This window comes from Balaenoptera physalus (assembly GCF_965194825.1).
Source record: "Balaenoptera physalus genome assembly, chromosome: 11".
NCBI classification, from domain to species: Eukaryota; Metazoa; Chordata; class Mammalia; order Artiodactyla; family Balaenopteridae; genus Balaenoptera; species Balaenoptera physalus.
Genome location: NC_138896.1, coordinates 9,805,431 through 9,820,084, shown reverse-complemented (window position 1 = coordinate 9,820,084; position 14,654 = coordinate 9,805,431). Strand labels below are relative to the sequence as shown.

Genomic DNA, 14,654 nt, shown 5'->3' with positions numbered 1-14,654 from the left:
AATAAAAGCCAGACCCACATGCTCTGCCTTCAATTTGAAATCAGTAACAAAAATATTGTGAGGGATACATGCATAGGCATTCCTCAGAGAAAGAGTGAAGGAGAATGTTTACCAAGACCTTCAGATTGGTTCAGCCTGACAATATTCACAATTTTGCCTACAGACAGTCCTCATTGCTAAATGACAATAGCACATTCTGAGATGTCACTTCTCAATATCAGGACTTTTATAATTTAGCTAAGGGATAAAGGTCTTCCCCCTCAAGAGAGGTAGAAAAGGGATCTCAGTTTAAAACTTAATATGACTGACCCAGCCATTCTTAAAAGTAGTCAGAGAAAGCCACTTCTGACTGCAATTTTCTTCTAGGCCTGAAAGAGTAGAGGAGACCAATGGGAGTCAGAAACAAATACTCCTGGCTAACATCAGGGACAAAAACAGATCTCAGCCTTCCAAAGAGGATAAGTATTCTGGGGTTGACCATGCTATTAATTTAAAATCTCCTCCATACATACAAAGTAATTCTGAAATGTCAACAAAGGTTAAACATACTTATGATTAGAGAAATACTTATTCTTCTCAACAGTGCAAAATATTGGTTTTGTGTTTTAAACAATCCTATATCATCCTATGACTAGCTTTCCTTCTTTTGACATCCCTTTAAGAAATTTTAGATGTGCTTAAATCTTCTATTTATCATAACACTTCCATTCATTTTGGTGTGTAATTATGGAGAACCTTTCCGTTTCAGTACCTTCTATGTATCAAATATTCTTCTATATACTGTCAATATAAAAATAAATAGAATAAACTAGCCCATGGGGAAATATTTGCCAGATGAGCTGCAAATCTACATTGCATTCACTTCAATGCAGTGAATGAATAACCTCATGAGGCAGGGTAAGTTCTTACGAGCTAAATGTCAGTGATGTTCATTACTGAGTGAGAACACAATTAGAAACACTTGCTACGAAGAGTGTGAACATACTGTTGTGTTACACGATGTCCTTTTAACACATTTGAATTTCTCAGGAAAAAAACTTCTTCCAGTGTTTTAAATGAGGTCTAATGTGTCTGAGTAACTTTCAGCAAATACGTTGGCTTAATTCTCTCTAGCATGTATACTGTCTTCAGCATACAATCATCTATCAATGTTTGCATATACTAAATGCTAAAGAGAAGTTAAAAAGCCTACAAAAGAGGCTCTTTTAGAAAAATAAAGTCATGGTTCAGAAAAATTTTTGTTCTCTACTCTCTCAATTTAGGCTGAACCTTGAAATTAGCATCTTCATAAAGTGATGAAAGACCCACATTTTGGTGCTATTCTTTGACTGACTTGGGACTGTAGGATTATATCCTTCACTCAAGCTGTGGAGTTATTTCTGAAATGATATTATTAAGTACCATCAGAGACAGGGTGTAGCTGAAGGAATGCTTAAGCACTGAATCAGTATTCAAAATGCCCAGTCCGCTTTATCTGGCAAGTGTACACATTAGTTTTCAGGGAGTTGGTCCCCAGATGATTTCATGATATCATGATTTCCAAGTAGAATGAATATGTGTATATTTATTTCCTTGAAGCATTACTAAACCTCTCAAATATTAAACATGGGCTTATATAAAATGAGTGGGTGTGAGAAAGGGAATGCTAAACATAAATAGTTTAAACCTATAAAGAATTTCTCTGGAAAGAATCAAGAGTAAGTGACTAGGGGTAGGAGAGGAGCGGGAAGAAAGGGCAGATGAAAGCTTCCTTGCTTAATCGTTTATAAATTGTTGTTAAGAGACAAACAAAATTCTCTCTATGCCCAAATTATGTAATTTATCCAGAGTATGCAGGCTCCGCTCTTCAGCAATGCTGGTAACGACACTAATAGTTTAATTACAAGTTGCTGCTCAAGGAGATAAACAAGGCTGTTTGCTTTTTAAACCAGGGGTTACAATTACTTTTAAACGCGGGGGAAAGGCACATCTGCGCGTAGATGTTACTATGTCAGAAAAGCAGCCAGAAACCAGCTGGAAAATCAACAAAGCCCCAGGAGTGAGCAGCCGGCACAGAATTAGAGCAAAACCTCCCGATTTGAACAGTGCAGCAGTAGGCGTGAGGCGTAGTAAACAGGCGGCAAACGTAGGTGGGCAGGGATAGAAAAGTTTTCGGTGGCCAGACCGTGCGCGTTTCCCCTGGGATTCCATCACAGACAGGGACTGAGCATCCGTCCCTCTGCTGTCGGGCTCACAGTCACGCCTCTCACACAGCCCTTGGCTTCAGCACCACCGAGAGGACAGCTCCCCTAGTCGCAGAGCAGAACCCTCCACAACTGCCCTCCTCCGTCCTTGAGAAACATCCTCTCCCACCGCATTTCTCTTTCTTGCTGCTGTCTTTCTTGACACTGTGCTTTTAAGGCTATTCTAAGGAACATATTCAGAAGGGACTGGGAGCTTGTTTGGCTTGTTTATTTCCAGATGGAAGGGAGACAAGTCTTGTCTGAAAAGTCCAATCTTTTCATTGGCCTCCAGAGCAATTTAAGCAGGATAAAAGACTGCAAGTCACTGGCTTTAATCTGGTGGCAAAATGGTTCAGCCCAACTCAGCAGTAGCAGAAACTTGAAACTCTTTTTTAGTGCTTTATTTTATTATTTTGTTGTAAAAGCACCAGTAGTTGGTAAACAACCTTATTAACTGCCTCTTTAGCCCCTTTCCTTCTCTGCTAAGCCAAAGACCCCAAGGGAGTATACCAGAGTTTGATAGCAAAGGAATAATTCTTAATTTCTCTGGGTCAGAAAACAATCTCAGTCCTAAAAGGGACTCTTCTCAGTCCTTTCCAAGACCCCTCACATCATATTCTGAACCTGGAACATACAAGTGAAGGATTAATAGTCCCAAACGGAGACCATAGACTACTACAGCATGCCACAAAAACTGTCAAAGCTCCCTCCAATAAAGTCCTCTTTCCCCAGTGCCAAATCCAGAGGCAAACATTTCAGGGGTGACGAGAAAACACAGGGTTAAAAAAATCAAAATCACCAAGACAGGAAAATTACACTCCAAAGAACTTGGCTACTTTGGCACATTCAGTTACCATCCTATCGGTCATAAAATATGGTTCCTAAGCCAACACATCTTGTTTCTTTATGCAGAGTTTTCTCTTGTGTTCAAACTTCTCAATAATGTGTAAAATAGTCATTATCTGAAGTTTCTCTTTGTTCCAGCACACACACACACACACACACACACTTTGTTTGATTCAGTTCCATTTTCAAGGGTCGAGTCTCCTAAAGAAAAAGGTATTGATACCATGTTCTTTTAAAACTTATTTTGAAGGAGGATCTTCAGGAAATGCCCTCACTCTTTTTGCACTGGAGTTGCTAGAATACCAAGGGATTCTAGAAAAGAAGAGACACAAGCTTGGAGGGAGAGACTTAGCAGTCTTTCAGAAAAGGCAGTCCCGTGAAGTAAGTGGCGAACCACTTCCTCTGGGTGATAGTGACCGTCTACTAGTAACAGGAGGTGAGGTCTGCCTGTGAATCTGCAGCAGCAACAGAGTGGAGACAGCGGACACTGGGTGCTTCCTTTCAGGTAACCCTGACAGGTCTCAGTTTGACTCCCTGAATCCCTCAGTCTTCTCTGTGGTTCATTTCTTCCTTCTTTCTTTCTCCCTCCTTTCCTTTTCCTTCCTCCCTCTCTCTAGCCCTCTCTCCTTCCCTTCCTTCCTCTATCTTCCTCTCTTCTCCTTCCCCCTTCTTTCTCTCCCTCCTCCACGTCAGTTACCCTTTTCACTTAATTCCATCTGGGCCACTTTGGGCACCAGTTCCAGGGACAGCTATCTATCATCAGCCCATATGCATCCTATAGACCATATTATTATTATCATCACTATGGTCGCTTGCCAAGTGCTTGGTCCTGTTCCCAGCTGTGAACCCCGCCCCGCCCCTCCTCGCTCCAAAACCGCAGCAGGCGCATCAACCCGGCAAAATCACCAGAGTCTGAATGTCACCAACAAGTTCCACCCTGCAGTAGCCCCACCAGCAAACCACACCAGCGGAGCCTCGCCAAACCCTCTGCCCCACAGCCGGTGTAGCACCCCGACGCAGCTCTCGGCTACGCCTACGATCATTGTTATCGGTGACAACACATCCTTCTCTTCGAGGAAGGGGAAAGCCCGCGTGTGACTCCCCGGCGGAGGCAGGGCTCCACGCACGACCCTCCCCCACCTGCTCAAAACACACGCACACACGCGCACACACACACACACACACACACACACACACACACCCCTCCTTACTCGGCACACAAAGGGAGCGAGCGAGCGAGCGCCAGGGACCCGGCTGGGTAGGAAGCGGGGCGGAGGGGAGGGCACGGCCGGGAGGGGGAGACCAAAGGAGGGGCTGGGGGCTGAGCCAGCCGGGGAGGAGGGAAGGAAGCGGGGTGGCGGAGAGAGCAAGGCGAGAGCTTCGTCCTCACCTGCCCCCAGGTTGAAGGAGATCCTGGCCTCCGCGAGGTACGGCGTGTCGCTCTTGGAGCGGACTCTTCTGATGGGCCGCCGGTCGATATCGTCCTCCGAAGATGCCGCCATTAACGTGGGAGGCAGGAGCAGGGTCGCCCGGCGAGCTGAGAGGGAGAAGGAGACGGAGAGGGAGGGAGGGAGGCGGAAAAAGGGGAGGAGGGGCAAGGAAGAGGCTCACCCACAGGGCAAGGGGGAGGGCAGAGGGGGATGGGAGAGGAAGGGAAAGGGGACGGGGAGGGAGGGGGGAAAGAGAGGGGAAAGGAAAGAAGAGGGAGAGAGAAAGAAAGAGAGCAAAGGAGAGAAAAGGGTGAGGGGAGAGAAAGAAAACCCGTTAAGGATTTGTGGACGGGAGCAGGGCTCAGCCTAGCCCCGGCTTGCGCTCAGGGCTCCCCCTAATTCCACTCGGCCGCAGGGCCAGCGGGTCAGGGCTCCGGACGGACACCCCGCCTCCTGCCCGCAGCCCCGGTTTTCAGCTCTTGGCACAGGTAGGCTAATGCGAAAGGGAAGACTCCAAAGCAAGGATGCCCGGTCAGCACTGTGCCCTCTCCCGCCAAATGCACCTACTCCGCTTGCTTTTCAAGTGCGCACGAGGGCCTCCTTAACCCACAGGGTTCTCTGGGCTGAGGATGCCCGACCAGATAGCCCAGCTTCAGCTTTCCTTGCGGGAGTTATTATTCCTGGGGTGCAAGCCTAAGCCCAGCTGGTCATGGAAGAGAGCACGCTATATCCAGTATCTGCTCCCTCTTCCCCAACCTGGAGCTCAAACAGAGATGGAACCAGATCTGGACTCCCTGGAAGCTCTCTTGCAGGCCCCCGTTGAGCCCTAGAGGTGGAGGACAGAGGGAAAGTGTACATAACTTTGGGGGCAGTTTGGCAGTAAAGTTTCTAGAGTTGATATTCTCAATGTAGACTAGACATATTCATGCAGAATCGAGTGGCTTTCTTACCACCACGGGTTTCTAGGATATGTTTATCTCTACAGAAGTACCCATTCAACTTTTTATTTGGCGATCTAGAGCATGAAAATAGTCTTTGGATTGGACCTGTAATCTCTATAACTCTCTACCATTGTTTCTGAAGGAGAGGGTGAAGATCAAGGGCACCTTACATTTCTTTGAATGTTTGCACTGCAACTTTCCCATGTTATACAGCAGACAAACCTAGAAAGGTTTCTGGAGTATGAGTCAGAATGGTTTGCTTCTCCTACTGAACCTACTGATGGGCTCAACTCTTTGATGGCAGCTTCAGTCACGTCTTTTTGTGCCCTGATGTTGCCACATTTCTTTCTAATAAGAGCCCACCTGGAGTACACAGATAAATGTTACCTTGATTCCCTCCCTGCTACAAAGGAAATCTCAGTGTCAATTCATGCCCTTCAGTCTCAGAGGATGAAGTGCTGCTTCAGCTCTGCAAGACTTCCCTCTCCATTTCACCTGTCATTTCTAATTCTCACCCTGTGTCCTTGCGCCCGCCCTAGAATCTTCAGTCTCTTTACACTGGTCTCTTACTTCACACATAGGTAGTAACTCTCCATCTGCCCTATCCTTGCTGCTTCCTCAATCTCTACCACACTATTTCTCTCCCATTCTGTTTACCCTTCCTGTGGAACTCTTGGCCCCACAGGCTGCATTTTTTCACTCTTAATCCCCTCCTTGCATCCCTACCACTACTTTTTATCCCCACCACTCAGACAAAGTTACTTTAAAGGTCATCAACATCCTTTCAACAGTTAAGTCCATTTCTTTCTTGAGTAATCTATCCTTCTTGAAATAATCTCCTCCTTTGGCCTCCCTGTACTAGACTTAACTTCCTAATCGCTAGATTTCTAATAGCCGTTTCCCTGCGTGTTAATTTGAAAATGCATATCCTGGCATTCAGGGCCCTTTATGACCTGATTTCCATCTGGCTTTCCAAATTCATCTCTCATTATTTCCCTACAGTCTGTTCAGAGTTGTCCAAACAAGCCTGACTTATTTCTGCATCTGTACCTTTCCTTCTTTTGTACACCACGAATTTCTCCCCCATAAACTTTCCATGTTCTCCCTCAGGAATGTGAGATAACTGGCCCACTAGTCTGTGGCATGAATCCAGTACATAGTAAATGCTCAATAGATATTCTTTTAATAAAAAAAGAGAGGAGAGGGAGAAAGCAAGGGAACAAGGAAGGAGAGAATAGGAAAAACGGAGTGAAGGAGGGTTATGTAACTAATGAGTAAATGAGTAGCTAAATTGGGGACCAAATCCATGCCTGACTTCAAATCCTGTCTTTAACCAGTATATTGATTTGCGAAGTATATATATTTGGTTGACTATCCAAATTTTAAATTCATTTTCTATGATATTTGCCTCCTTATTATTTCCCATTTATCTCTGTTAAACATAGATTAAAAATGGATGCCTCCTATCCCAGGAGGAACAACAGGGGTACTTGGCTTGTCAAATGAACCATGAAGGTTAATGCTTTTCGATGATTAATCAGGCTGCAAACCAATGTGATTTTAACATTTAGGTGCAAGCTCTAAAGGACGTGCAAAAGTAAGGAAATAAACTCAAACGGTTCTGAATATTGTATAAACTATACCTCTCTTTGAATTAATGCAGTGCTATTTGATTGTTCAAATTGTTTGGGATTCCCCAACCCCTTGTATTTTCATTCATCACCCATGTCTTTAAAAAAAACAATAAAGTCATCTGAAGGAATACCTAGTCTTAGCTTTCTCTCTGTTTCTTTGATATTACATAATAATGGTTCTTCATAAAGAGAAGTAAATATTTGAATTTCTGTTTCTTATTCATTCAACATTTTAGAGGATTAGGAACTAATAATGCTACAATTTTAGGTTTACCTTTCTTCAAAAGAGTTTAAATGTACTTTCATATTATCTCTTTCATATGGACTATTGCTATTGAAATAATTCTAGATATATTTTTTCAAAAGAGACATAAAAATACTACATCTATCCCCGTGTTCTTGAATTATTTTATGATATTTTCATTTCTGACTATTACCTTCCATCTTTTTGGCTTCCATAATTTACTGTCTTCTTTGTCTCATCTATGTTTTCCCATTATCTTTTCACTTTGCCTCTTTTTTTCTCTCCCATATTTCTTAGTTTTTTATAATTCCCCTACAAAGTCAATCCCAGATCATGTATCTCACTCTTATCCTGTATGAAGGATTCACTCCTTTATGAAGTTTTTACTCTTGTGGGCTTGTCCCAATGTTTCCACATTCTTTATTCTTGGATTCCTTTCATATATATGACCTCTTGTCATAAAATATCGGACTAAGTAACATCGGGGAAAGAGCCCTGGCGTGGGAATCAGGGCTGGTGGAGGCTGTTCCCAGTCCTACCACTACCTCACCAAGTACCACTGGGTAAGTCACCCTGTCCCCTCAGCTAGAGAAGTGCAAGTGTCCTCTGGCACAAAAGCAGACACATAGGTTGTAGGAACAGAATAGAGCATCCAGAAATGAACCCACGCTTACACGGTCAATGAATCCACGACAAAAGAGGCAAGAATACACAATGGGGAAAAGACAGCCTCTTTAATCAGTGGTGTTGGGAAAACTGGACAGCTACCTGCAAAAGAATCAAACTGGACTACTTTCTCACACCATATACAAAAACAAAAACAAAAAACAAAACCCGAAAAACTCCAAACGGATTAAAGACCTAAATGTAAGACCTGAAACCATAAAACTCATAGAAGAAAACATAGGAAGTATGCCCATTGACAACAGTCTTAGCAATATTTTTTTGATATGTCTCCTGAGGCAAGGGAAACAAAAGCAAAAATAAACATATGGGACAGCACCAAACTAAAAAGCTTTTGCACAGTGAAGGAAACTATCAACAAAATGAAAAGGCTGCCTACTGAATGGGAGAAGATATTTGCAAATGATATATCTGATAAAGAGTTAATATCCCAAATATACAAAGCACTCACACAACTCAACATAAAAAAATAATCAACTCGATTAAAAAATGAGCAGAGGAGGTAAAATAGACATTTTTCCAAAGAAGACATACAAATGTCCAGCAGGCCCATAAAAAGATGCTCAATATCACCAATCATTAGGGAAATGCAAGTTGAAACCACAGTGGGATGTCACTTCATGCCTGTCAGAATGGCTTTGATTGGGGAGACAACAAATAGCAGGTGTTGTCAAGGATGTGGAAAACAGTGTGGAGGCTCCTCCGAAAGTTGGAAATAGAACTACCACGCAATACAGCAATTCTACTCCTGGGTATTTGTCCAAAGAAAACAAAAATGTGGATCTGAGGAGATATGTCCAACTCTATGCTCATTGCAGCACTGTTTACAGTGTCAAGGATATGGAAACAACCTGGGTGCCCATCAGTGGATGAATGGATAGAGAAAATGTGGTATATATATTCAGTGGAATATTACTCAACCATAAAAAAGAATGAGGTCTTGCCATTTGTGACAACATGGATGGACCTGGACGGGATGGAGAAGGACAGATACCATGTGATCACACTTATATGCAGAACAAATGAGCAAACATAACAAAATGGAAGTGGAGTTGTAGATGCTGAGAACAGACAGGTGGTTGCTGGGAGAAGGGGTTGGGGAGTGAGAGAAATGGGTGAGGGAGATTAAGAGGTATAACTTCCAGTCACAAAATAAATGAATCATGGGTAAGATATGTACATTGTGGGGAATATAGTAAGTACCTATGTAATATCTTTGTATGGTGACATATTGTAACTAGACTTATCAGTGGTGACCAATTTGAAATGTAGAGAAATATGGAATCACTATGTCATGCACCAGGAACTAACATAGTGTTGTAGGTTAGTTATACTTCAAAAATAAACAAACAAATGAACTCATAGAAAAAGAGATCAGATTTGTGATTACCAGAGGTGGGAGTGGGAGGGGGAACTGGATGAAGGTAGTCAAATGGTACACACTTCAGGTTATAAGATAAATAAGTACTAGGGATGTAATATACAACAGGATAAATATAATTAACACTGCTGTATCTCATATATGAAAGTTGTTAAGAAGTAAGTGCTAAGAGTTCTCATCACAAGGTAAAATATATTTCTTTTATTTTGTATCTATATGAGAGGATGGATGTTCACTAAACTTATTGTGGTCATCATTTCATGATGTATATAAGTCAAATCATTATGCTGTGCACCTTAAACTTATACAGTGCTGTGTATATCTCAATAAAACTGGAAGGAAAAAAATGCAAGCATCAGACAACATGACCTTAAGGCCCTACCGAACTTTAATACTCTATAAGTATTTACAGCTATTCTTGTATCTCTACTTCTTTCCATAAATATCCATGGCATATTTTGTCTCTTAATCTAAGAAAATACATTGTTCCTTTGATTTGTAACCAATCATATTTAGGAAACCACATGGTATCCATACTTCTCTCAAGTGATTTCATATCATTCAACTCTGTTTTATGTAACTATACATCCTTTAGAATCTGTTTCTTTTTCCTCATACTGTTTGCATCAGGTGGCAACACACATATGATTGTCGGTGGTTTGCGTGTGTGTGGCTGTGTGGATGTGGGTGTGTGTATAGAAAGGATTGAATTCAACCATGACCTCAACAACTTCCAAATACAGTGGGTTTTTCTGTTTGTTTGTTTTTTGTTTTTGTTTTTAAGATTGCTCTTTTTGAATGTGATTGCTGACTCAGGATAAGGGCCGTTTTTGGTTTTTTCTGTTTTTTTTTTTTCCCCTAAAGCCAGTCAATATTTTAAGACTAAAGACACTTATATGCACGTTATATCCAGAGCGAGTCAGAAAAAGAGAAGCAGCACAATAAGGGGCTCAAAAAATAACATTTTATACATCCATCACCGGCATGGAAGAGGATGGAGATGGGGAGGGGAGGAAGAAAGAAGAGTGTAAAATTTCATCCTGACTAACTCTTCAGGTGAGAGAAGCTTATCCTTTAAAAATGTTACTCAAAGTGTGCTTCTAGGACACCTCTACATCAGTATCACTTGGAATACTTGTTAAAATGTACATTTTCCAGGCTCCCAACCTGGATCTATGGAATTTTGAGGGGATGAGACCTGGGTACCTAGATTTTCAAAATATTCTTAACTATGTCCACTCTCATCACTTGTGTTCAATATTATACTGGAGGTCTTGGCCAGGGCAATAAAGTAAGTAAAAGAAATTAAAAAGGTATAATAACTGGAAAGCAAAAATACAATAAAATTGTGATTAGACATATATGTTATAATTGTATATGTACATAATCCATAAGGATCTGGACTATTATAAATAATAAGTGAATTTTACAGCATCACTGGATATAATAGCAGTATAAAATAATGATTTGTTTCTATATACTAGCAAAATAGAACATGTAATTTAAAAAGGACCATTTGCAATAGCATCAAAACCATCAAATATCTATGAATAAATCTAACAGTTGGTGAGCAAGACTTCTACATGAAAACCTACAAAAAAATTCCTGAAGGAAATTAACAAGACCTAAGTAAATGGGGAGTGGGGTGAATATACCACGCTCATGCTCACGGATTGAAAGGCCCACTACTGTTAAGGCATCAGTCTCTTCAAATTGATCTATAGATTCAATGAAACGCCAATCAAAATCCCAGCTTTTTTTTTTTTTCTTTCAATTTGACAAACTGATTTTAAAATATATATGAAAATGCAAATGGCCAAGACTAGTCAGGACAATCTTGACAAATTAAAAAATAACTGGACTATTTATAGTAGAAGATACCAAGACATTATAAAGGTATAGAATTCAAAAACAAAGTAAGATACAGTAGTTCCCCCTTATCTGTGGTTTTGCTTTCTGGGTTTTAGTTAACTGTGGCCAACTGCAGGCTGAAAATATTAAATGAAAAATTCCAGAAATAAACAATTCATAAGTTTTAAATCGCATGCTGTTCTGAGTAGCATGATGAAATCTCGTGCCCTCCCATTCTGTCCAGGCCAGGATGTGAAACATCCCTTTGTCCAGCATATCCCAATCTTAGTCACTTAGTAGCCACCTCAGTGATCAGATCTACTGTTGCAGCATTGCAGTGCTTGTGTTCAGGTAACCCCTACTTTACTTAATAATGGCCCCAAAATGCAAGAGTAGTGTTGCTGGCAATTTGGATCTGCCAAAGAGGAGCCATAAAGTGCTTCCTTTAAGTGAAAAGGTGAATGTTCCTGACTTAATAAGGAAGGAAAAAGATTATATGCTGAGGTTGCTAAGATTGACAGAAAGTACAAATCTTCCATCCTTTAAATTGTGAAGAAGGAAAAAACAATTTGTGAGAGTTTTGCTGTTTTCCCTCAGACTGAATAAGTTCCAGCCATAGTGTGTGATAAATGCTTAGTTAAGATGGAAAACGCATTAAATTTGTACAATAAGATATTTTGAAATACAGAGAAATAGATCACATTCACATAAATTTTATTAGTCTACTGTTATAATTGCTCTCTTTTATTATTAGTTAATGTTTTTAATCTCTTACTGTGCCTAATTTATAAATTAAACTTTAATATAGGTATGAATATATAGGAAAAAAACAGTATATATAGGGGTCAGTACTATCCAAGGTTTCAGGCATCCACTGGGAGGCTTGGACTATATCCCCCACAGATAAGGGTAGACTACTGTAAATGGGCCAATGGAAGAGAATCTAAAAATAGACCAATATATAAATAGTCACCTGACTGTGACAAGAGTCTCACTGCAGTATTGTGGGGGAAAAGATGGACTTTTCAATAAATAATGCTCGATCGCTTGAATATACATAGAGTGAAAGAAAATAAACTTTGATCCCTACGTCACAGCATACACAAAATTCAATTCCAAATGGATCATGGACCTAAATGTGAGAGGTAAACAATAAAGTTTCTAGAAGAAAAATTTTTAAGAGAAAAATATTTTATCACATCAGCAAATATTTTTAAACAGGACATGAAAAGCACTAACCATAAAAGGATAAATAGGTATTATGGTGCCATTAAAATTAAAAACTTCTTTTCATCACTAGACAATTAAAAATGCAACATACCAAAATATGTGGGATGCAGCTAAAACAGTGTTAATAGGGTAGTTTACAGTTGTAAGCATTTATATTAGAGAAGAGTAAAGGTCTCAAATCAATTATCTAGTTTCCTAACTCAGGAACTTAGAAAAAGAAGGGAAAAATAAACTAAAGCAAGGAGAAGGAAGGAACTAATAAAGATAAAAGCAGAAGTCAATGAAATTGAAAACATAAAGACAACAGAAAAATAAATAAAACAAAAAGCTCATTACTGAGGAGCTTCAAGATGGCGGAAGAGTAAGACGTGGAGATCACCTTCCTTCCCACAGATACATCAGAAACACATCTACATGTGGAACAACTCCTATAGAACACCTACTGAACGCTGGCAGAAGACCTCAGACCTCCCAAAAGGCAAGAAACTCCCCACGTACCTGGGGAGGGCAAAAGAAAAAAGAAAAAACAGAGACAAAAGAATAGGGATGGGCTCTGCACCAGTGGGAGAGAGCCGTGAAGGAGGAAAGGTGTCCACACACTAGGAACCCCTTCGCGGGTGGAGACTGCGGGTGGCGGAGGGGGGAAGCTTTGGAGCCACGGAGGAGACCGCAGCCACAGGGGTGCGGAGGGCAAAGCGGAGAGATTCCCGCACAGAGGATCGGTGCCGACCAGCACTCACCAGCCCGAGAGGCTTGTCTGCTCACCCGCCGGGGCGGGCGGCGCTGGGAGCTGAGGCTCGGGCTTCGGTCAGATTGCAGGGAGAGGATTGGGGTTGGCGGCGTGAACACAGCCTGAAAGGGGGCTAGTGCGCCACAGCTAGCCGGGAGGGAGTCTGGGAAAAAGTCTGGAGCTGCCGAAGAGGCAAGAGACTTTTTCTTGCCTCTTTGTTTCCTGGTGCGCGAGGAGAGGGGATTCAGAGCGCCGCCTAAACGAACTCCAGAGACGGGCGCGAGCTGCGGCGATCAGTGCGGACCCCAGAGACGGGCGTGAGACGCTAAGGCTGCTGCTGCCGCCACCAAGAAGCCTGTGTGCGAGCACAGGTCACTCCCCACACCGCCCCTCCCGGGAGCCGGTGCAGCCCGCCACGGCCAGGGTCCCGTGACCCAGGGACAACTTCCCAGGGAGAACACATGGCGCGCCTCGGGCTGCTGCAACGTCACGCCTGCCGCTGCCGCCGCAGGCTCGCCCCGCCTCTGTACCCCTCCCTGCCCCCGGGCTGAGTGAGCCAGAGCCCCTGAAGCAGCTGCTCCTTTAAACCCGTCCTGTGTGAGCGAAGAACAGATGCGCTCAGGCAACCTACACGCAGAGGCAGGGCCAAATCCAAAGCTGAACCCCGGGACCTGGGCGAACAAAGAAGACAAAGGGAAATTTCTCCCAGCAGCCTCAGGAGCAGAGGATTAAATCTCCACAATCAACTTGATGTACCTGCATCTGTGGAATACCTGAATAGACAATGAATCATCCCAAATTGAGGAGGTGGACTTTGGGAGCAAGGATATATATATATTTTTTTTTTTTTTTTCCCTTTTTCTCTTTCTGTGAGTGTGTATGCATATGCTTCTGTGTGTGATTTTGTCTGTATAGCTTGGCTTTTACCATTTGTCCTAGCGTTCAGTCTGTCTGTGATTTTTTTTTAGTATAGTTTTCAGTGCTTGTTATCATTGGTGGATTTGTTTAAGTGGTAAATTTAAGAAAATTGAAATCATATCAAGTATCTTTTCTGACCACAACGCTATGAGACTAGATATCAATTACAGGAAAAAAATCTGTAAAAAATACAAACACATGGAGGCTAAACAATACACTACTTAATAACCAAGAGATCACTGAAGAAATCAAAGAGGAAATTAAAAAATACCTAGAAACACGTGACAATGAAAACACAATGACCCAAAACCTATGGGATGCAGCAAAAGCAGTTCTAAGAGGGAAGTTTATAGCAACACAATCCTACCTCAAGAAACAAGAAACATCTCAAATAAACAACCTAACCTTACACCTAAAGCAATTAGAGAAAGAAGAACAAAAAAACCCAAGGTTAGCAGAAGGAAAGAAATCATAAAGATCAGGTCAGAAATAAATGAAGAAGAAATGAAGGAAACGATAGCAAAGATCAACAAAACTAAAAGC

The 14,654-nt window shown here is 41.8% G+C and overlaps 1 protein-coding gene and 1 long non-coding RNA gene across 3 annotated transcripts in view; one reads left to right on the top strand and one right to left on the bottom strand.

Moving 5' to 3' along the window:
- Positions 1–14,654, top strand: part of LOC309638003 — a 789,902-nt gene that overhangs the window by 106,948 nt on the left and 668,300 nt on the right. The window lies entirely within an intron of this gene.
- PHACTR1 (phosphatase and actin regulator 1) overlaps positions 1–14,654 on the bottom strand; it is a 545,181-nt gene that overhangs the window by 487,914 nt on the left and 42,613 nt on the right. For both annotated transcript variants that reach the window (XM_082413295.1, XM_082413298.1), the window contains exon 2: positions 4,459–4,605. In XM_082413295.1, the coding sequence (XP_082269421.1) occupies positions 4,459–4,605 (147 nt within the window). The remainder of the gene's footprint in view (positions 1–4,458; positions 4,606–14,654) is intronic.